Raw genomic sequence first — 24,048 nt, forward strand, 5'->3', positions numbered from 1 at the left:
TGTATTAATTAATGTAGAATTTTAAATTTAAATATAGGCCTCAAAATATATTGAAAAAAAATTAAATATAATCTACAACTTTATTTCGAAGAAGTTTTTTAAAGTATAGAACACGTTACAATACATACAGAACATAGGCACTTGCTAAACATATAGGCTAAGGAAAAAAGTTAGAACCGATAGGTCTATAAAAAAATTTATGCTTTTACTTAAAAATATTTATTCAGTTCTTATCTTAATAAGAGCTAATATTTAATCACTATAATCTGATATTGTTTATAAATAGGCCTTTTAAAAATTTTGAATAAGAATGAATTTACTTAGCTTAGTTTCTGAATAATTTTATTCACTTATCTAAAATTAAGTAAGGATAGACCGCGTAGCTTTAACTTTTTGCTATAAGTTAGTCTATATCATAAAAAATAATTTTATCTTAATTTAATTAAACCGAGAAATATATTTATATTAGCGAATTTATTTGTTCAAAAATAATTTTTATTTTTTGATTTTAAGAATTAATCTAGACATTTGTAAAATAGATTTTTTTTTACGTTATAAAATGGAAGAGTTTGTTTAGAAAATAAATCGAAGCCATTAATTAATCTATCTATTACACGTTGTGTGTAATTATTAATGTAGTACTATGTTTATATATCAAATAAAACAGAACTACTGATTTTTTAGATCGATACTTGTAACTTTGTAATAAGTTTTATATTTTTGTACGAAATCGCAAAGTTTCTATGTATCTTCTTATAGCTATAAAAATATTATGTATAATATAAAAATATATTTAATATATTTTTACAGATGTATGTATTTATTTATTTATATACAGCACAGTACTATACAGTGCATTTTATAGACATTAAAGTTTGACTTTAATGACATATAAATATACTACATTTGATATATAATTTCAATTCGACAAAATGTTCATTCTTATTTTTAAAAGTGTATAAAATAAAACTTATTTTAATAGCTCAATTACTATATTTATTGTAAAAGAATTTATATTTAACTATCATTATTGCTTTACAGTTATATAAATTAAATTAAATTAATTACTTTCCTTTCAACTTTTTTTTATATTCTTTTTATTTATCTTACTCCTATTTAAATTTATTTTATTTTATCACTGAAATAGAAAATAAATCCAGTTTACGACAATTTAACTAGAAAACTAAATGCCTCAAATTTAATTATGTAAAATAAAGCATAAAAACTGAAATTTTGTTCATGAATCATAGCGCAGTTTTCAAGTTTTAATTTGAAAATTCTCTCGTGTTAAAAATAAAAATAAATTGTTCAACAATTTATGCAATTAAAACATTACGTAAGAGACAAATAAATATAAAAATAAATTTGTTTTATGTTTTCGTGGCTCATTAACTAAAATAATTTTTCAAGTCGTTAAACCAATTTAATTACATTAAATATACGAAACTTAAATTCAGGTAGGTGAACCAATTGTCCTATATAGAATTATTCACTTTATCCAAATTTATAACTTAAATAACGGATTGTTGACCTAAATAACAAATGAAAGAATTTAAATATCGAAGAGATAAAAATGGCTTCGGGTAAAATTCAATCGCTTTCATTGATTATGGATGATGATTGACTTACTATATGGTAATTTAAATTTGGAACGACGGAACTAATTGAAAATGATATGCTTTTCGTGTCCAAAGGCATTAATTAATTCACTATGAAGTTATTTACACGAATAATGCCTAGACGGGCTACATTTTATACTCATTAAGGTTTTTATACGCAAATATATTTCATATTCGGCTAAATTATATGCTTTTCTTTGTATAATCAATTTGTTTAGAGGCACTTTACGATTTTCGTACTGCTAATTACATACATGGTCTGTTTTTTTTTGTGTGTTTTACACACAAAGAAATGAAAGATTAAAAAAAAAGTAGCAAATTATGAATTATGTCATAAATTATATTGAGAAAGTTAAAAAAAAAAACCTCTTAATTTTGTTAGTTTTTCTCATAATATTAATTAGAACTCATTTACTTAAAGCCTACATTTAAAGTTCATCTATTAGTCTATGTATGGAAATGCTATTGTTTAACAATTCTTTAAATTACTATAAGTTATTGACTATATTATTGCTTAGATTATTCACATTGTTACCTTCTTATTTAAGAAACGTGTTTTGCTATTCTTCTTATTGTAATTATTAACGTCTTAAGTAGTTATTCGTGATATATTCTGCGATTATAATGATTCTTAAGTAAATAAGAATGTCATTAATATATAAGAACATTATTGTATTGACTGTTAATGACATTTTCCTTATGCATATCAAAGAATTATTTTATTAATATAAATAGATTAGCGTGTTTGTTTAATATATAGATTAATTTCGATAATATATCCGACAACAATGTGTAAATGAATTCCCGTGAAGATAAACAGTAATTTATAAACATTAAAGGAAAATAAATAGGCCTATGTATATCATTAAAAATTTAGCTAAAATATCTTGTCATAAATTTAGCATTAATCAAGTTCATGTAATGAATATTTGTAATGAGTTCAATAAAAAAAAATTCTCTCTAGAATAGTTTAGTATATTCATATTTAACTTTTGTTTATTCAACTGTTAGTAGGCCTATTGCTAATAGAATAACTGATTAATTTTATAGCAGAAAAAAATTCTGATTGTTAATTTATTATCGAAATTGCTTAACCTCTGATGAATTGAGCTATTAATGTTACATTTTAGTTATCCATTACAAAGTTCAATTCCTTTGGCCCATGTTATTTACAATTATGAAAAATTTAGATTTATTGTTCATAATTTATGGATTGAATTACTAATAGATATAAAAATAATTTAAATAACAAAGTTATTTATCAATTAAGAGAATTAATCACATCGTGAATTGCCATAAGCAAACCTCATGTCTATAATAGTCTTCACCCTCTCCAATCTATCTTGCTAATGAATCTAAACAGAATCAAGTAGCATAACTTTCAAGTCGAACACAGCAAGTAATCAGTGAACGAGAGAGAGAGAGAGAGTCGATAAGCGATAAGACATAAAATGTCTTCAGGCATTTAACTAATTTACTTGAGAACTCTGAATAAGCACAGCCGTACAGAACAATTATTAATATCTTGTTGCTTCGCCAAACAACACATGTCAAACACATTTAGTACTATTCTTTGATGGAAAAATGCGAATGAGATTTCGTGCAAATGCAGAATGTGCCTCTAGGTATTAAACGACCCCAGACACTTCGCTTTTTGATTCTTTAGAGATAGAAGAAGGACAATCTTTTATTGGTACTTAATTGATATAGGCTTCGGGGTAGGATCTTCGCTTATTTAATGGAAGCACGCTTATAATATAGGCCTGAAGTAATCTATATATGAATTTTTTTTTATAACAAAGATTCTTTTAGCATATTTTAATAAATTTATAAAGTAGGCATTCATTATTTGTTTTATCTCAAACTATGATAATTATGCTTAAAGGCTGATTTTATGCCCGCGGAGTCAAATAGGCCTCAATTTCTTTCGCAACATCTGTGGAGCAGAACTTACAAGCCTATGAAATATTAATAAGTTTGTGTTAAAAAGAACCTTTTATATATTGAAGAGTATACGTCAATAAACTTCAACTGCCATATTTTATTGTGGTAATTTTATGTTGTTTCCATTTATAACATTTCAAGTCCTAGTTTAGATTTGAAATGTTATAAAGATGTATTATCTTATTTATATATCTAATTTTAAGCATTTAATATAGCAATTTGAGTCGATAAAAGCCAATTGAATCAAGTATGACTTAATCTGTTAAGGAAATTTTGTAAATTCTGAATCGAAACAATGCACTCCGTATATTAAAATATGGAATGGTTCTTTGTTCAGTGTCAATTAGGCCGCATCTTTCTCAGAACGTTGACTCATAACTAGGTCTAGTGTATAATATTTTGAATAATTCAACAAGAAATTTTTGATAAAGTTATCATATAACAGTGTTTAATCAATTATGGGAAATATTACGTGATAATTTGTACGTATTTTACATTTATACGAAGGAGATTTATATAGTAGGCCTATTGTTACTTTTAAATGTTTAAGCAAGTTTTTAAATGATTCTAATTATCTTGAACATTGCTGCAATGAAAAAAATTCTAAATAGAAAAATGTTTATAAGACTACTTTTTCACTATACAAACTACTTTAGATATAAAATTTTGAAGCACTATTTTAAAGAGCGATCACAATTCATGATAAATAATTATTTCTGTCCATAAAACATATAAATTTTAAGAAATTTAAGCTGCAGACAGCTGTTTATGAACTAAATTTAAATGTAATTATTTACATATTTTAATAGTTAAAATATTAAGTAGTTAAATAGTTATATTTAAAACATTTCTTTAAAAATACTTTAAATGAAATAAAATGTGAAAATTCCAAAAATAAAAATAATCCAAAAATAGACGAATATGCCTGTTGTTAAATTTGGTTATAGGCGTAGAAGGCAAACCTTAATTATCCTATTAATTTCGTTTCTGAATTACAATTAGGCCTACACACGAATTATATCAAGTAACAAGCCTATAATCGTTTCTATTAAAAAAAATTCAAATAAATCAAACTCTGAATATTACTGCCAACACTTTTATAGATTATTTATTAATATAATATTTATTTGTAATCAAAAATAAACTAAAAATTGAAGAATAATAAAAATAAAATAAAGTAATATGTGATTGGATAAAAAAAATGACTATTAAGAAAATCAGACCAATAAACTTTAAGTATTAATAATGTTTCAAGCATTATTGGTGCTCGTACGACTATAACCATGGAAGATTGGCCAGTTTGCGAATAACAATAACAACTATAAAAAAATAGCAATATACAATATTGTTATCAACACTTTGCGAATTAAACGAGTAGTATTAGTGACGAGTAGTGCACTCCTTTTAGAGTGCATATTTCTCTTTAAGGGCGGAGTTGTCACTGACAGATAAGCGACTGTTGCGACAAGTCCAACCAGTTCTTCATCCATGTCACTGAACTTAATAGCTCGATCGTGTCAACTCTGTTTTCTAATTAAATGTTCCAAAAGAACGATACTACGTCTGTCATTAACGTCCGAATTTTTATATGCTAATCTAATACAGATAAGCTTATCTTAATAATTTGTAATCTGAAATGAAAAATAGAGAGTATGTTTAATCTGAAACTTTGATCTTATTCAAATGTATCCTTTTATTATTTCCTAGCAGGTTTTAAAGATAAATTACTTAATGTTACCTTTACCTTGCTTAGTCTTTTTATCTTTTTTTTGTTGTTTACTGATGGGCTATTAATTTTATAAATTATTAATAATTTATGAGGTTGTTAATATTAATTAATTGAGATGGGAATTAAGGAATTTTTATTAGTTTTCTTATATTATTTATGAAATATTTATGCTATGGTTTGTTTGAAGAAATATATTATTTTGTTATTTAATATGCAATTAATATGCATAAATCAAATTAAAAGTTTTTAATCTGTGAAATTATTCTGAATATTTTTACCTACAACTTTTCCCGTAATTAGAAACGATTTTTGTTCCTTTCAATATTAAAATAATTATGGTTTTATTAATATATTGATACTTTTTTTAATTAAGAAAAGTAACGATTTTTAATTGTTTTAATAAATTCTTTGACGAAAATTATTTTCTTACACTTAGAGTAATATAATTTGCCAGTTTTTTTTAAATAAAACATGGGATTTGTGAATTGGGAAGAGAATAATGAAATTTAGGCTATATCTTTTGTGAGTTATGCGGGTTTATATTAAAATATAGAATAATATTGTGTGATTGACATTCTGCGATCGATCCAAATTAATAATTTTATAAAAAAAAGGAACTTCTTGAGAAAGAAAAGATTCTTTTATCATCCAGTAGATGCATTTCAATAATTTTGAATAACGAAATCCATTCACGTTCAAGGACATCATTTAAGAAACGCATGAACACACCATTGATCCATTTACTGCACAAAACCCACTCATCTGTAGAAATCGGAAGCTGAATTCGGCCTTTCACGAAAAATAATCATTAAAGAAAATTGTCGAATGAAGAAGAAGACTCATTGAATTTTCGCAATGCTACAATGCTGCTCAGTTACGTGACTCGTCGAAACACCAATGGGAAGTCACGAAGAACCAAGTCAAGACAACCCTATTGTACTTGTATGTGACATCCGACAGACAAAACGTATTCATCATACTTAGTAAGTACAGCTGTCTGGGAGACAGGATGATGTTACGGAGTATGGTTTCGATCGGTATCAAATGACAAATATTTATTGCTGTATGTGAGTATATCAAATAGATTGTTATACACGCATAATCGTGGGGAAGTCAGCTTGACTAACTCTTTATATCCTGCACGAAGATATATATTTCCAGGATAAGAGATATTACAACTTTTAACAATACGTGCATATTGGAATTTATGCACCTGAATCGTGTATCAAAATCACTTTAAACGGTATTTTAACAGGTGCTAAACATTCCGCAGATATTTTGTGACAGTATTACTAAATATTCGTTTATCCAAAAAAGTAAGTAGATTCATGGAAATTGAGATTAAGTTATAATAGAATAAACATAAGATGTATAAACTTTTAATTTTAATAATAATAATAAAAAAAAAGGTACTAAAAACTCTGTTGTCAAACCTAAATTCTTCGGAAAATTAAAAATGTGAATTTAATTTGGACTTTATTTAGTAAGATTTGTACCGAGGATCTATTTATTTAATTTCGAACAGGTTTTTCACGAAAATCAAGGATTTATCAACTTAACAATGTAATATTAAATGTATTATTTATTGCTAGAAGTTTTAAAGTCTAGTTTTTATTTAAAATAGATCGTTTAAGAGCATTTAGAATGCATCTATCGTACTGTAGTTTAATTTGCCATTACGATATAAGAAAAAATAAAACCTAGCATAAAGATTATAGGTAAAATTCGTAATTTACATCGAAGTCACTAGAAAAAGTCGTATTTTTTTTTTCTATTACAAAAGCAAAGATAATTTTTGCGGGATCAATTTCTGTCTACTTGACCCTTCTCCTTCAGAAGTGATAACCATCTGACTTTAATCCAATGCCAGTTGAGGTGGCAGAGGAGCCAGGTTATTTGTAAAGCTCTTTTTTAAAGATACAAAATCTTAGAAGAAGAAATCTGCTAAAGAGACGATAGAAGCAAAGAGAGAAGATAAATAAATACCTTGATGAGATTAGAAGAGGTAAGCAGTTGACGTGACTGCAGTTGACTCTAGATCTAGAACATAGGCCAATCCAACATTAAATCGCTGTATCTGTAGCAAAGTATAGGTTTCTCCAGACATGCACTTGATGTATGCGTTTGTAGCGTGACTAACCACCTCTGACCATATCATTGTTAGGCCTACTCAATATGGCTTATCAACAACATCCTATCGTCTGAGATTACTGCAGGATTTAGATACTCTCCTTACCTTTTTCTTAACAATGATTTCTTAGTCTCATTCCTAATTGCAGTTACTCTGCCTCTCCACCTCCGCCCGGGGAGGATGGCTGCGACCTTTCGGAGGTTGGTTATACACGTGTCTCCACGCTAATTATGGACTTCGACAGTTTCTAGATGTCTGTATTGTTGGTTAGAGTAGTCGTATGCCGTCTTTCTTTTAGCACAATTACTACTTTTTTAAAGACGTGCTACTACTTCGAGAGTTATCTTCAGAGAGTAACTTCAACATAGTTTGGTTACGTTATACTCAATTTAAACTCATGATAAATTAACTATAATCTGAATTTTAATTGCTGACTTTATCATTACTTACTTTGGAACATATCATTTTACTTTTGTAATAAGTTACTAAATAAGTTGTATATTTATTTAAATCCTAAAGTTACTTCAAAATATACCTTCTAGATTTATGAAATAAATCTGTTTTATTATGTACTGTATTGTACTTTTTATCTTAATTATCAATATTTGAAGTAGTCGTTAAACGTAAATACGTCTAGCTTATGTTAATTTGCTTTTAACAAATACAAATATAACTATCCGTTATAAATTAAATAGACATAATACTTTGCATTTAATTTCGTTAACATAATTCTAAAGTTTTTAAAATAAATTAGTTTATATTGGTTAAATAAGTTAAAAAATAGAGCTTTCGAAAATTTATTTTAAATTAATGCTGTTGCGTAAATGATTCTTCCCAAATATGATCATAAAAGCTATTAAATTCAGACTATATTTAATTTCATTTTTAATATTAAAAATAAACATAATTACCGAATAAAAAATAAATAATCTCTCATGCATTAAAAGTGAGTCTAATAAATTACTTATTGTAATTTTCTAGTTAATTTAGGTAGGCATAACCTAATTACATTAAGATCAAGTTCAATCCATGTTGATTAATGTTGTGATCTAGGTCTACATAATTACGATGAATAAATTTATTGAGACATTACTTATGAAAAATAAAATTAAAAAATTTAATACAATTTATAATTTTATTATTAAATTCATTATAATATTTATTAATAAATTTTATTAGGCAAAATATATGTATTTATAAACCATTTCCTAACTATTTAGGCTTATTGTTTCTAATATACGATCATTATGTAGGCTACTGTACAGTACGTATAATTAATTAATTATTTGCTTTAAATATAAATTACTTAAATCTATTATTTTATAACAACAAATTTTTAATTATAAACAGTGCTTTATACAATTAAATATTTTTAAAAAAGTAGAATTTTTTTTAATAGATTTTCGTTAATAATTTTGAAAAAGAAATTATTTTTACAATAAAATTGATTTTAATTTTCTATTTATTTAGATGTGCTTCTTCATTACTCGTTAAACAATCCACGTGTTCTCAAGAGAACAGTTTCATTCCACAAAGACGGCACAACCTGGAACCAGGCCGGCCTCCTATCCGGCTTCTGTTGCTCGTCACAGTATGGGAGTGTCGGAGACAAACTGTGTAGGTCCTACCGACAATCAATGCTCGGTGATAAGATTAGCGAGAGAACCTTCTCCTCGTCCTCCCGATAAAACAGATGAAAAGTCTTCAGATATTGAAGAAAAGTGCGAACCTGAAGACTTTCCTAAACGCAAGCAGAGAAGATACCGCACCACTTTCACTAGTTACCAGTTGGAAGAACTGGAGAAAGCTTTCGCTCGTACTCACTATCCAGATGTCTTCACAAGGTAAAAAGAAAAAAAAGATTGTTTTTCCTCCTTACTTTTTTTAATAAAAGAAAAAGCTATATCTTTTATCTCCCTGATTCATTTTACTTCGCGATATCTGAACTAAAATAAGACTGATCAACTATTCATTTTTCGGATAAAAAGTTATACAAGTACTGTATTAAAACCTAATTATATCCAAGTGGCCTAATAGATAGTTTCAAATTTCCCTTTAGGCATTCGTATTTTATGATTAATGCTGTGATAATGTCTTCGATCTATCACTTTTTTAAAACTTATTAATAAAATATTTTTGTTTTAAATTTTCATTTTAATTAACTTTTTTAAAATTATATATTCTACTTATAACTAATCAAGTGTAGTGTAATTTATGACATCGAATTATTTTAATGATATCAATTAAATGCTGTAAATTAAAATAATAATGGTTTTTCAATGTATAGGCGTTTAATTAAAATTATATTTAAATTTATAATTTATTTTTAACATTTTTTTTCTAACCTATAGGCTAAATATTGAATATAGAATCTGATTGAAACAAATTTAAAACTTTAACTAAAACAAATCAAGCTATAAATTAAAATTAATGTATTAATAAATTATTTTAAATTTCGTTTAGGATAATATTTTATATTTAAAAAACATTATATTACTTTTAATTTAATGTATTAACTCAGTTTAATTTCAAACTAATCTTCAAAATTACGATAGTAAATGTTTTATAGTAAAATAGTTTTGTTAATTTGACTTTATTATTTCAGGAATTATATGTATTATTCATATTACAAGTATTTTTTTATTCTATGTGAATAACAATAGTTATTCAATATGTTCTTCTGTTATCGTCTTTGTGTACTTCTGTTATTTTATTTATTCTAAATATCCGTATTACTTCCATGCTGCATTTTCAATTGTCTTAGAGGTTGCAAGCTATCACATGTTTCGCTAGAGTTAATTTGTTGTAATCTCGAACAAAATATTTAATAAATTGTTTACAGCAAGTTTAAATAAACGCATATTTCCTCGTACAATTCTACGTAAAGCAAAATTATCGAATCCGTTGAATTACTAAGTTAATGTACTGTACTAATATATTCTGTTTTGCGCATTATACTATACTTAAAGTATCAATTTAATATTACAAATAAAACTATTTAGTAAATTATCGATTGATACATATTTTAAATCGAATAAACATTACTATAAAAGCTTAAATTTAACAAAATTTGACATTTTTGACTCAGGGATCTTTACAAGTAATTAACTAAAATAATTTATCCTAAAGATTCAATGAATTTTATTATTATGATTATTAATCTTTTGCATTCCAAGTTTGGAAATACTACGTTGACTTCCAAGGCAATTCTTTATTAAGCACAATTTACAAATTTGTTTTAAAAGGGGTTGAGGCACTTTTCCTTTTTTTCAAGATGCATTTCGGAGAAAAAGTCTCTTAACAGTTGCAACTGATAAAGAACTTTTGCTTCGAAAAGTTATACCTCAACCCCTATTTTAAAGAAATATGTAAATTATGTTCAATAAAGAATTGCTCTAGAAATCAACGTAGTATTACCTAAGTTGGAAAGCAAAAGATTAATTAAAATAAGTTTTTTTTTTTATTAGTGAATCTGTTAACTTTTTATATAATCTATTTATAATTATTTATTTCATCAAGATAAATAAAATTATAAGCGGAAGGAATTAAATTGGATTATCTTCATTAACTAGTCACAGTTAAGCTCTTTGTTATGAGCATATTATATCTAATCCATTGACGAGATAAAAATTGATTACAATTCATTTAAAAAATCCGATAAGGTTATTACTAAAGTTACATTGAGGAAGTATAAATCAAGTTAAACCTATTATTATTATTGACTAATCATTTCTTTGTCCTAAAGTTCAAATATTAAAATTGCCTAGGCCATATTTTATGAAGAGGATTTGTTTCGCTTTATGAATATCGCATGGAACGTTGTCATTTGACCTTCGGCTCCATTGATAAATTAGTAATATTCCACTTGGCTAAGTTTCATTAATAAAATAGCCTGTCTATATAGCGGATATGTATGAAGAGTGTTGCGGATATGCAAAGAGTAATTTTGCTTAACTTATATATTTTTAAATCTTCGTTGAAATCTGTAAATAAAATCACGATTTCAAAATTTATAACATTTTCTTCCTTATAAACACAAGATTATTGAAAAAAACATAAATGTATTTGTATTAAAACTCATTTAGAATGAAAATAGACAAATATCTAATCAAAATAGACAATAAATGATTTAGGCTATAAATAAGTAGGCCTATACTTAGAAGTGGTTTTTAACATAAACTTCCTTATATTTTATGTATAAATAAGATAATGTAACTTACTTAGACCTATTATGACATACGATGAAAAATTGAATTTATAAAAATTAATTTCCTGAATCGGAAATAATATAATTAAATAACTTAAAGTATGGTGTTTTGAATATAGAAATTGGAACATTTAAAACATCGAAGTACACGGATTTAAGTTATTTAATTATTTAATTGAATTTTTAAGGTTAACATTACCAATAATATATAATTTATTAACTTGAAATGAAAATTGATAAATTAGTTTAATATTCTTTAAAAATAGTAAAGACAATAAAATATATTAAACAGACAATAATATTAAAACTAATAAGCCTACTATAATAAGGATAAGCGAGCGAAACAGCTTCAAAGTGGGAAGATTAAATGGTAATATAACATATTTAAATAAAAGAATTAGAAGAAATAATGTTTTAAATTATATAAAATATTTTTTATAAAATAAATATTGTAAATTAAGCTCAACAATTTCCAACGTTTTGTAATTATGATATACTTTCGTTATTTCAAATTTCTAATACGGGTGCATCGAACTAAATGGTCCTTATAGCCTATCTATATATAGTTTATATAAACGAAATACGACGTTGGTTATTTGTATCTTTTATATAAAAATATATAAATAATATTAACAAGTAGATAAATAAAGTACTGTACTGTACAATTAGATTAATTTTGAAATTTTTTGGCGTAGGCCCATCTAGGAGAAGTCGTGGTACTCCAGTGTGCCACGGTAACTGGTTGAGAACCATTGATCTCGATTACAAAAATTAAAACTAATAAGTAGCTTAAGGAAAGAATAATAATTTGTATTAAAAAAAAACTGTGGTTTTTAACAAAATTATAATTTCATAAATTCGGTGATTAAGTTTACCGCAAGATTTACAGATAAAATCTTTATAAAATTTATGCCGACCGAGTAGATATAAATTATATTACAATAAATTAGACATGTAGAAATAATTAAAATGTATAAAATTATGTTATTTTAAAGAATTTAAAGAAATAAACTTGATTATGAGTTAGTTCATACCATTTACTATATATCGAGTGTACAATTATAAAAATATTATTGTTTAAGTATTAAAAAATTAAAGCTTATAAGTCAATTCTTAAAAGATATTTACATTAAATTTAATAACTAAAAAAGTTTAAAACAAAGTCAAATTTAAAATATCTGCACAGACCAATGAATTAATCATGTAACTGGACAAGGCCTAAAATGATTCGAAAAAGTTCTCACGCAAAAGGAGGGGAATAAATGTTATGCTTCATTAAAAGCGAAAAGTTTGGGATGATTTGCTGGGTGAAGAACCAATCACGAGATTATCTTGAAAATGTGCTCGTCGCAAGCGAGCGATAAAGAGCATTGATCCAACTTACATGAGCATTAATATATAACTTTGATTTGATTGGAAATTTAGTATCTCGACAGAGATTTCCGCTGCTATTATTCTTAGAGAAGAAATATTTATTGCATTTACTGTCGATTCTGCTACGTCGACACCATATGCTTCGCTTGTTAAGCAGTGAAATTGCTTTCGTCCAGGAAACCATATGTTAGTTAGTTCATTACTTGAACGAAAGTTTAATCAAATAAATTTGATTGGTTCCACAATAAATTTGATAAAACTATTTACATGTTGTATAAATGAATTTATAAATACTTTTTGTAATTAAATTTTTTTTTTTTTTTTTAAAGTTCGAATATTATGCTCAGCTCTAATAAATTTTACTTTTTACTTATTTTTTGATGATAATTATTAGCCTATTATATATATTTTAGTATTTAATTTAGATTACAAAAAGAACAGAAGTTTATGAAGAATTTTTGTTATAGTCCTTAGAAACAAAGACTAATTCGCTTTCGATTAACCTAAAATCCGTAAATATTAAACAAAAGTTTCAAATTTCTATAATTATCTCGCTTTAAAACATTAATTGCTATTAGTAAGGCATTGAAATAATCTATTAAATTTTCTTTTTCAACTGGTAAATTTTAATACTTTATTGCGTTATATTTATTATATAAATCCTAGAACACATTAAACTCTATAATACTTTAATAATAAGCAATCTAACAAACAGGTTTATAAAATTATTAGACTTTTAAAGATAGTTTTTAATCATTAAAATATGCTATCACGCACTTAACATAACTGCAATTTATAATAAAAATTAATAAAATAAAATATTCGAACATAAATTTTAGGTAAATAACTTTAAAAAATTTACGTTAAAATGTTTATGTAATTAAATTAGATTTAATAGTTTTTTAGTTAACAGTTCAAACTTTAAGATTATATTTTTTGTTTACTACAAAAATCCAATTGATTTATAGACGATCTTTTCATGTAATTATATTGGATTTTAAGTAGAGATTAATACCAATTTTACAAGAGATTTTTCAGAATTTAATTGCTTATTTAAGAATGTCGATTTTATTTTCCTCGTTTATTTTACTTTTTTTTGCTAAGCTATAACTTACTAACTTTTATTGTCAAACTAAAACTCTTTAAGTCTAATAAAAATATATCTTAATTTAATGGCCAAATCGATCATCAGCTACAATTTCGACCTCTAATGTCAGATATTTATCACAAAAGTCATTTATTTACTCACAAAATTGGCAATATAAATGTAATGGTTAAAATGAAAACAAGATTCTCTCGTCTCTTTCTCTCTTCTCGTTTGCATTCTATTTAATATAAAAATGTTTCTTTAGTAAAGCCTTTATATCTTACTATCTTACTGTATAACATTTCAAAATTAGATCTATAAAATGTCGCAGATTTATTCTTCCATCAATCTCTTCCTAATTTAAATATATTTAAACTAAAATGTTTTTTCTTCAAGTTTTAATGACTAAATTCGTTTTAAATATTAAAATAATTATAAATAAAATTTATTTGTATTTTCCAATCATAAATTTCATTGAAAAATTTTAAATATTCTTTCGGCTTAAAATTCGAAAAATTACTACAATTTCTGATGTTTCATCCATTTAAAACATCTTTGTAACGTTTGAATATTCTTAAAAAAAAAGTGGACTTATAGTTTGAGTGGTATCAACTAAAAGTTAATACAACCAATGAAACATTTCAGTAATTTAAAATATTAGTTAAATATTATACGTTTTTTTTATTATTTTTTTCAAGATATCTGAAGATTCGAAAGACACCAAATTTCACATTTCATCAATTATTTTCTTTTCTTTTCCTATAATAGAAATTGAGTTATGTTATTACATCTTGCGCTTCAACTCTTGTTACTCCAATCATCCAAGTAAGTCTATTGGACATATTTTTCATTACTCTTTCATAAACTCAGAATTATAATAGATCCAAGCAGCAATTATTCAATAAATTGCACACGATGCAGAACAGTTCACGCTTCTTTGAGCTCTTTTTTTTACGAAATAAATCTGGCGACTTAATATAATTAATCTGCACGCTTGTACTTAAATATTCTACAGAAAGAAGAAGTTAGATAAATTTACAAATTTAGTTTTAGTTATTTATGGACACGATTCTCCCATGACGACCATTTGGTCCTTTATTACAACCAACTAGTGTACTAGAGGGCAAAAGAATCTACTTCTTAAATAAGATATACGTTGCTGTTACTCGCTTGACCCCTACAAGTCATGTCCCATGATGGCAGGAGAAGCTCATTTCTGACCACCAGAAGCATGCATAATGTGTGGGCGCAACCCTGCGGCAGGCGTGCAAAGAGGCAGTTCATCATGACAAAAATTCCGACAAAATTTTGCTGGAGCAAAGACTACAGTGGATCAGATCATTACAATTAGTTGTCACTTGTCGATAGTTTATGTTATGACTTATGTATCATGTTGTAAGCTATGACGACCTTTCTGACCTTCGTTCTCGCATTTGTTTTAAAAAAATTTGTTGTTTGTTCTGTTCTTTCGGATCAAAATGGCTATTAAATCAAACTGTTTAACTCTTATATAGATCTGTAAAAGATTTAAAGATGTTATATTACAATTTCATTAAATTACCTAAGGAATACTTCTTGTTTCGATAATAAATCGTTTCCTTCCTCTAGGATGAATGCGTTTTAATTCAATATAATTATATTTAGTAATAAAGTTTTAAAAATTTAATATCATATAGAGTTAAATAGTTAAATTTTGTATTGAAATTATAATTAATTTTTATGCAAGATATCACTATTATAAATATCGAACATGATCTTTCGTTGATTAATATGTTGGAGAAACGATGAAAAGTTTGTATATTTTATAATTTAATAAAATTTGACAATAATTAGTTTAATTAAAAATTAAAACTTTATCGATTAATTTTGTTTATTTTGAAAAGAACTACAGAATAAATAACATATATGGCTCTCTTTCTATGATTAAATTCATTTAATCAAAAGCTTCTAATGTTCAATAAACGTTTACAAGTAGAACTGAACACGATTGTAATTAACAAGGATTGAAATAGAATAATGAATAACTATCCAATAATCGATTATTCAATCAAATTTAGAAACTTTACATCTTTTATTTATTTCAATTTTGGTTGTTTCGTGATATTATAGCGTTCTTACTTGATACAGAATGGCACGTAGTAATTTTCTATCTAGAATAGAACTTTAATAAGTTATAGATTAACATGTCCATTAGATTACTTTGATCGTAAGCATTTTTGGCTAATTTCTATTTAGATTAAAAGCTGAAAGGTCGATAGAATTTAATTAAATTGACTTGTACTACTCATCTCTAATAATTTTTATTTTCCGCTTCAAAGTAGCGTGTTTACGAATATTTTATTTAAGAGAATAATTTAGGAAAATTGTTTTATTCAAAATATCGTTATAACTGATTATTTATGTATGCATTATTGGAATTAATTTTGTTCCACTAATAAAGGGATTTAACTCTTGATTAATGACCATGTTGAATGTTTATTATCTACTTTTTTTTATAATTGTTTAATAAAGTTTTAATTACTAATCTTGTTTCCATTATTAATCAATTTTTTGTTATTTATATTCGTAAATTATACAGGCATTATATTAATTAAAGTTAACAAAATTAGATCATACTTCTACTAATTATGCTGATACAGAATATGGATTATGTAAATGATTAATCATTCAAAAAATTAAAGTATTTTATTTAAAGCTTTAAATATAGAAATTTAAGATAAAGAATTGAATCAAGATGTATTTTTTATGATTTTTTTTCTATTTGCTTATTATTAAGAAGATAATTTACATCAGAATATAAAAGCTTAATTTAATAATTTAATAATAGCATATAGGTTTATAAAGGTAGTAAAATATCTAATCCGCTTATAAAGTTATCAAAAATTATAGTTTTAAGAGGATTTTTTATAATTTTATTGGTAAAAAGAATTGGTAATAAAAATATAACATTGGTTGAATTAGGCTATTTATCTGCAATAAGATGCTCATATAAAAGTCTTTGTAGCCTTTAATTAATTAATTCTTCGTCCCAAAATTCAACTTTAAGATGATAATAAAATTTTATTAAAGTATCAGTTGGCGATAATATGACCAAAAACATGAGATAATATAATCAAGGTCCGATTAGGCCATTACACATTTTAAATAGCTTTGCTTAACCTTATCGCAGCCTTCATTATAAATCTATAGGTAATAACAAGCCTATAAAAAGGTTAATCACCCATTTTTATGTTTATGAGCTCTATAATATATCTGTGTGTATAATAAGCAAACCTCTTGTAATTTATAGTCCTATTAATCTATTCTTAAATCAATTAAGGAAAGTTATCTTAGCTACGTTTTGCTTCAATTTGGAGAGTTATGAGAATGAAACGTTCCTATCCAAATTTAAAAAAATAAATTTAAAAAAGACTATAAAATGTATTTAAAATCGCCCAAGCCTTAAAAGAAGGCGTAATGAATACTTATTAGGTAATTAATATACTTTTACGAGCTTAGTTAAGCGGCTCTAATGTCTTAAAAGGCCTCTCGATCTTCAACAAGATATCTTGATTTATAGTTAAAGCACTTTCTTATAGCAAATTCGATTTTTATAAGTATTTATTAGAATTGTTAATTTCATTATAACTTTTAAATAATTACTTTAAAAACTTTTTTAGACAAGACAAAATTAATACATACGTGCGAATCTATAAATAAACCTTTCCAATCAGTAAAGAAAAGAGATTCAAATAATGGTTTTTTTTTATATATTTAGTAATGCACAACAAAATCGAATTTACCAGGAAAACGAAAGTTATTGTGAGTTATTTTGAAGCATTGTATTATGGATATGTACTGTAATAGTTACAGATTTATTTTTAGACGACGCGAGGTTTTCACCCGAAACATCAATGACCGCAGAAAACATTACATTATATTATTTTCGATTATTCATAAATTATTTTTCTACGGTTTTTAAATTATTTTTATATAATTAATAATAAAATAGATTTTAAAGCACTTGATATATTCAAAATTTTATTAGACTATTCAGTTATAGAGGAAGCCCACGGTAATATTTTGACTCTTAATAATTACGTGCCAATTTTCCTTAACTATTTGAAACTGACGTTGAGAAGGCATACCGTGTTAATAATAAAGGCGGCAATTTTTAATTAAATGTTAACGCGAGCGAGAAGGACCACCATGTTTACTCTATTCACCGACATGCTCAATGGAGATAGCACGCAACTATTAAAAATAAGCCATTGATTTAGCTTTCGTGATGTAATTTCGTTTCGCCGTCAGCCTTGATGACTTATTAGTGAGCTGTTTTCTGTCAGAAATTATTTGCGCTTCATAACCTTTGCACGAAACTGCAAAGCGAAGCTCAAAAAAACATTGTATCATTTGCTCTAGATACTCTGACTTTTGTCTTTTAATTCGTTTCATTTTTCATTGAATAATTAGATACACTTACAGCCTGTTCCATAAACAGGCTCTTTTATAATTAAGTCAGGATCCCGATTCAGAAATGTTTGCAGGTGCAGAACTTCTCTCTAAATCCGCTTAATCTTTTTAACTTTATTGCAGATTACAGTTTAAGTAACTGAAATGTTACCTCGTAGACATTTTAAAGCTATCTCCTGCAGATCAAATAATCATTAAAAAGGAGCACATAAAATGTTATTCCTTAAAAAAACTAAGTTACTTTTATTATTTTCTTAATGGCAATAAACATATGAAAGCCAATCCAAATAAAATATATAAAAAATTATTCTATTTCATTAAGGAAATTGGCGCAAATACATCGAAGTTTTATTAAGAAAAGCTTTTGCATATTTTACCACTGTAATCATCTAAATTCACGCTAATTTTTTTCTATAATCTACTGTTTTATTAGAACCGAAACGTAATCCAATTAGCCTATGGATTACGGCGCTTGAACATGAATAAAAAAAAAAAAGATAAATAAAAGAGAAACTAGCGGTTATTCTTGTTAAGTTAACAAGAAAATCAGTTTGTAATTAGCAACTGTTTACCATTGCATTCTTTTGAAAGAAAATTCTATTGAATAAAGAGAAAAAACACCTAACAATGCATTATTTAAGTATATGTCGCGTGTCCTTTGCAAACCACCCAGTCTGTCCTAACAGGCTGTGTAAGCAAAGGCTGTTTAAAGTAACACGCCGTTAATAATTTTGAGAATCAGTCTTGAGAAGCGGCGGACTCGTTAATGATAGGGTCTGCACTGACGGCGACTGTTTGAGGCAAGTCGATGGGAGGTCTCCTTTTTCCACTTCTATCCTACCTCACGTCTCAAGAGGATTACTCAGTAAATTTTTCTAAATCTTATTATAAAATTGATTAATAATAATTAAGAAGGATATTTTTTCTATTTGATTAATTTTATGATAAATGAAGACTTTGATTGGCTCCCGGCATATATGCTGAAGTCATCTTTTCTGAAATGTTTGCGTACAACTTTATTATGTAAAAAAGAAACTTGATTAAAATTACAAAATGAAAAGGATTGGAGATTGCATGTCAATCAGCAATAGCTATAATCTTCACTTCCGTTCTTAATTAGCTTTAATTAAGTAAGATTAACCAACACACGCATAAGAGCATTTGATCCGTAAAACGTTGCAGGTGTTTGAGGAGTGACAGATAAATTTGGACAATCTTATCTCGACTGTTTCTTTATAATCATAAGTTATAGCTTTGAAAAGATATCTATTAACTGATAATCAATTATGATTATTATTTATATATTTTTTTCTTTTTTTTAGATTGGAGAAAAACGAGCTTTAAATTCTTTTCTGGTCGAGCTTCTTATAACATCAATGCATAAAGTTAGCACAATACAGTAAACGTTTTATTTCTACTGAATTCCTCAAGTTGTTTTGAGTGTAGAAGAGTCATTACAATCCACTGAAACAATAGTCTTGGTTGCCCGTCTGCTATTAAATTTGTTGATGCATGAAGACTTTTTTCATCAGATTTCTTCTTGCTTTTAACATGAACACTAACACCTTCGGCATTTAATCGTTTCTCTAGAACGAATTTTCATTAGAGATTATCTAAACATTTTAAATAATTGAATTTAAAGTGAAAACAAGTGCCATTGTAGATAATTAAAAAGTTTTTTTTTTTTTAATTTAAAGATTTTAATATAAAATTTAAAGAGAAATATTTTAGAAATATTCAAAATTTAAAAAATAATTATTTTTCTTAAGACATTAAAATGCAGAAAATTAAGGCGGTTTCTTAATTTTAATATCATTTGTGATTTAATTATTCTGTATAGTTTCATAAAAGCATTGGCGCCGCCTGTCGGACGTATAACCAACTAACGGGCGGGGTGTTCCTATTCATTCCATTCTATTAATGCATCCCCTGCTATTTAATTAACGTTGGGTCCTTTTCGTCTGGGGAATACATTTATATCTCCGGACACGACCAATAACATCCCGGTGTTAATGATATCAACACCTTAATTAAAAAGAAGCTTTGTGTAGAAGTTCAATTATACAGTCGTCGTTCATCATTTGCTGAAGCCCTTGAGCGTGGAAAGAATACTTCGGAAGTACCCATACACTTTACTGCTTTATTAAAATACCTCTTTATATAGAAGGTCCATTCTTTATCAAAAATACCGTTTTAATTTTAAATTTTCTGTTAATGCTTTTACAAAAGTTAGACCTTGTTATAAAATGTAAATGTGGCCTCTCAGTACCTAAATCAGATGAAGCACGCAAAAGTAATAACAGCTGACCCCTAAAAGAGGTCATGCCATAGGTCATTATTCTAGACATTAAATCAGGGATGAGGTGGAATAATTTTTAGTTACTCCCGCTTGCATTTTTTTCTTATTTAAAGAGATTAGCGATGTAAAATTTAAAAAGCCATTTTAATATTTTATTTCCAGTAACAATGAAATTGTTATGTTCCATTCTATCATTTTTCACTCTATAAAATAGAAAATAAAGACTGTTAACAATTTCTCATTGTTTACTTATTAAAGCAATAACTAAGTTGATAGGTCCTCATAAAATAACTAAATTGCATGACGTTTCGTGTTCCTATAGAAAATTTTATTACGCGAAACTAATTCTAAGAATGTTACGGACATTTATATTGAAAGTTGTATCCTGTTTTTAATAGAAGAATTTGACAAATTAAACATATAAACATGAATTTCTGAAGGTTTCAACAATTTGTTCAATGTGTCCTCGAACACACAGCCAATGTCAATGTGCGTAGATACAAAAATTTTTGGTGTCAACTTTGCGTAAGGTTTATCAGGTGAAAGTAGCCCTAATTTATTCATTTAAATATTAGTCATGCATGAAATAGTAGAATTAGTGAGTCACTTACAGATGCTTGGCGTAAAATTCAACGAGAGACCATTTTATAAAAAGATGCATCCTAATAGGCCAAATGGCACCTATTAAGAAAATGTGGCAATTTGTAGCCAACGAGATGACTGAGAGTCAGAAGAATCATTTAGAGCCAATAAATAAAAGGACGTGCGTTTATTTGCCGTAGACGTTACTGAAAAGCAGGAATTGGTTGGCGGTCCGGAACAAATGGTTATTGCTGGCAACGGGCCGAGAATGTAAATTGTACATTATTACGCTGGAGGTAGTATATTTAGTGTATGTTATTGCAATACTTAGTCATAAGTGGGTGCGCTGCTCAGGAATTTTAACTGGTTGACTTGTCGGACTAGTCTGCACACTTCGGGGAGAAGGTCTCCAAAATTGAAATTCAAAATGCTTCTTTTTTCCCTTCTTCTTCTTTCTTCGCCTATTTAATCATGTAAATTTAACTTGTAGACCCGTTCTTATCTGTAATTATAATAAATGGTGTTATTTCTTTCTAAATAAATTAAATTTCGTGCATTTTTTTCTAATTCTGCATTAAGTAAACCGAGAAGAGTTTTACATTAATTATCTTAACGTTTTGGATCTCGATACATTTTTCCTCTTAACATAATGATATATTTTGTTCAGAAAATTGCATTTATTAGCTTGTAAAGTAAGCTAATTATATAAGGATCTATTAAAGAATTATGACAATTTAGAGTAATTCATTTTTTAATTTGCTTATATAGTCTAAAACTTCTATGTAGACGTACTGTATAGTACAGTGCTACACTGCACTGTACTGTACGTAGCAGTAAATTTATAAAATTAAATTCTTTCTATTTAAATTTATTTTCATGAAGAAGTTTTTAACTATAAAAATTGTTAAATATAATCTATTTTAACATAAAAAATGAATTTAAACGAATATACTTGAAAAAAAAAACTAGAAACAACAATTTCTACTTTCGTACTGAATAATGCAATGTTAAAATAATTTAGATAGCTCCATGATTCGTCTAGCAATCTCCAAAATTACAGATAACTTGGCAATCAGGAAAGACTTCTGCAAAATTACTCCCTATTTAAATGTGACCGTAATGTAATCATGGGCATTGCTAGGCAACCAAATGAGATGTGCGTGACGTATTAGGAGGACTCTTAAATTATTAAGCATGAAGAGATATTTCGTTTAATAACTTTCTGCTGATGTCTTTATTATTTGAAAATTGTTAATTGAAGGCTTCGTTTTTATGAATGATGAAAAGAAATCTGAAAATTATTTAACAATTTCATAAAATATGTTTTTATTTTAGCAAAATTTTATATTTAGCGAGTGTTAAGTGTGATATAAAGCGCTTGAATTTATGCGTACATTTAAATGTATTTCACATATTTTAGTTTATTAACATTTACATAAATTACCGGTAATAATAAATTATTAAGTTTAAATGATAATTTTATCTTTGTATATAAATTGAACAAAGCATAATAATTATCGTAAAAGTTAAAAGAAAAACTTAAGTTTATTTATATTTATGAATTAAAAAATTACTAAATAGTCCTACAGGCCTAAACAAAACCTCTAAATTTTCTTTCAACTTTACGATAATTAAGATATTTTATAGCTTTATAGTTGTTTTGGGGGTTTTATAGTTCTGTGTTTCTGTGTTTCTTTTAGTCTGTTATAAATTTTATACGACAAATTGTCGAAACTTTAAATTGCTTTAATCCTATTCAACTTGTTTTACGTCCTTAAAGCTCTTTAAATTTATTTATGTCCAAATGTATTTAAATTGTTCGATCTACATAAAAGCTATAATTTTCGGAGAATTATAAATATTCTGTTATCGTAAGGTATTATAGACTTGATCATTACATGCTGAGAATTGTTAATTTTCTCTGTTACTCTAATGCATTAATAGTTCTAATTAATATTTTATTACTGATTTATTATACGACGTTTGTATCAATCACATCTGAAAAGTGTTTACTTCAATGCTTCTATTCTGCGTATTTTAATGTTGTGTGATTCTGTTTGCCTTTTCGTGTTTTGTCATTTTTTCATGCAATTCATCAAATAGATAATATGACTTCATAATAAGAGTATGCATTGTGCATATTTTTAATTTAACGCTTTTTAATACATAAATAATAAATAATTAAATGTTAATCAGGTTGTTGAGTGAATTGTAATACTTCATAAAAACTCTTAAATTCCTGTTTAAAAATATTTTTGTTTACAAAACAATTTACAAGTTGTTATCATATAACAATATAAATTATTAATATTTTTCAAACAAATTATTTTTGATTTATAAATATTATTATAGAAAATTATTCGATGATAATTAGGTAGATTAATTGCTCCACTTTTTACTAACAATATGAAATTTATCGGAAAATAAAAGAGTTATAAATACAAAAAAGTTTTTATACAGTTAATTTAATGTGTTATTTTTATTTTTAGAGAGGAACTAGCAATGAGGGTGGATCTTACAGAAGCAAGAGTTCAGGTGAGTTTTTACTTTTTACACACTCTGTTTATTCGAGAAATCGAATTCTTAAATTTAAACGGGGAAAATGAAAATTTAAATTCTTAATG

At 26.3% G+C, this 24,048-nt stretch overlaps 1 protein-coding gene across 2 annotated transcripts in view; it reads left to right on the plus strand.

Annotated features, from left to right (window-relative positions):
* The window catches only part of LOC111636098 (homeobox protein aristaless-like), a 34,292-nt gene that overhangs the window by 3,177 nt on the left and 7,067 nt on the right, over positions 1-24,048 (plus strand). Inside the window, exons 1-3 of one of the 2 annotated variants that reach the window (XM_023381279.1) lie at positions 6,527-6,608; positions 8,894-9,267; positions 23,914-23,959. In XM_023381279.1, coding sequence (XP_023237047.1) covers positions 9,017-9,267; positions 23,914-23,959 — 297 coding nt within the window. In that variant the 5' untranslated portion in view covers positions 6,527-6,608; positions 8,894-9,016. Of the gene's footprint in view, positions 1-6,526; positions 6,609-8,893; positions 9,268-23,913; positions 23,960-24,048 lie in introns of those variants that run through there. The other variant, XM_023381278.1, reaches the window with a different exon arrangement.

This window comes from Centruroides sculpturatus, unplaced genomic scaffold (assembly GCF_000671375.1).
Source record: "Centruroides sculpturatus isolate CEXI.00-Female unplaced genomic scaffold, Cexi_2.0 scaffold1103, whole genome shotgun sequence".
Taxonomy (NCBI): domain Eukaryota; kingdom Metazoa; phylum Arthropoda; class Arachnida; order Scorpiones; family Buthidae; genus Centruroides; species Centruroides sculpturatus.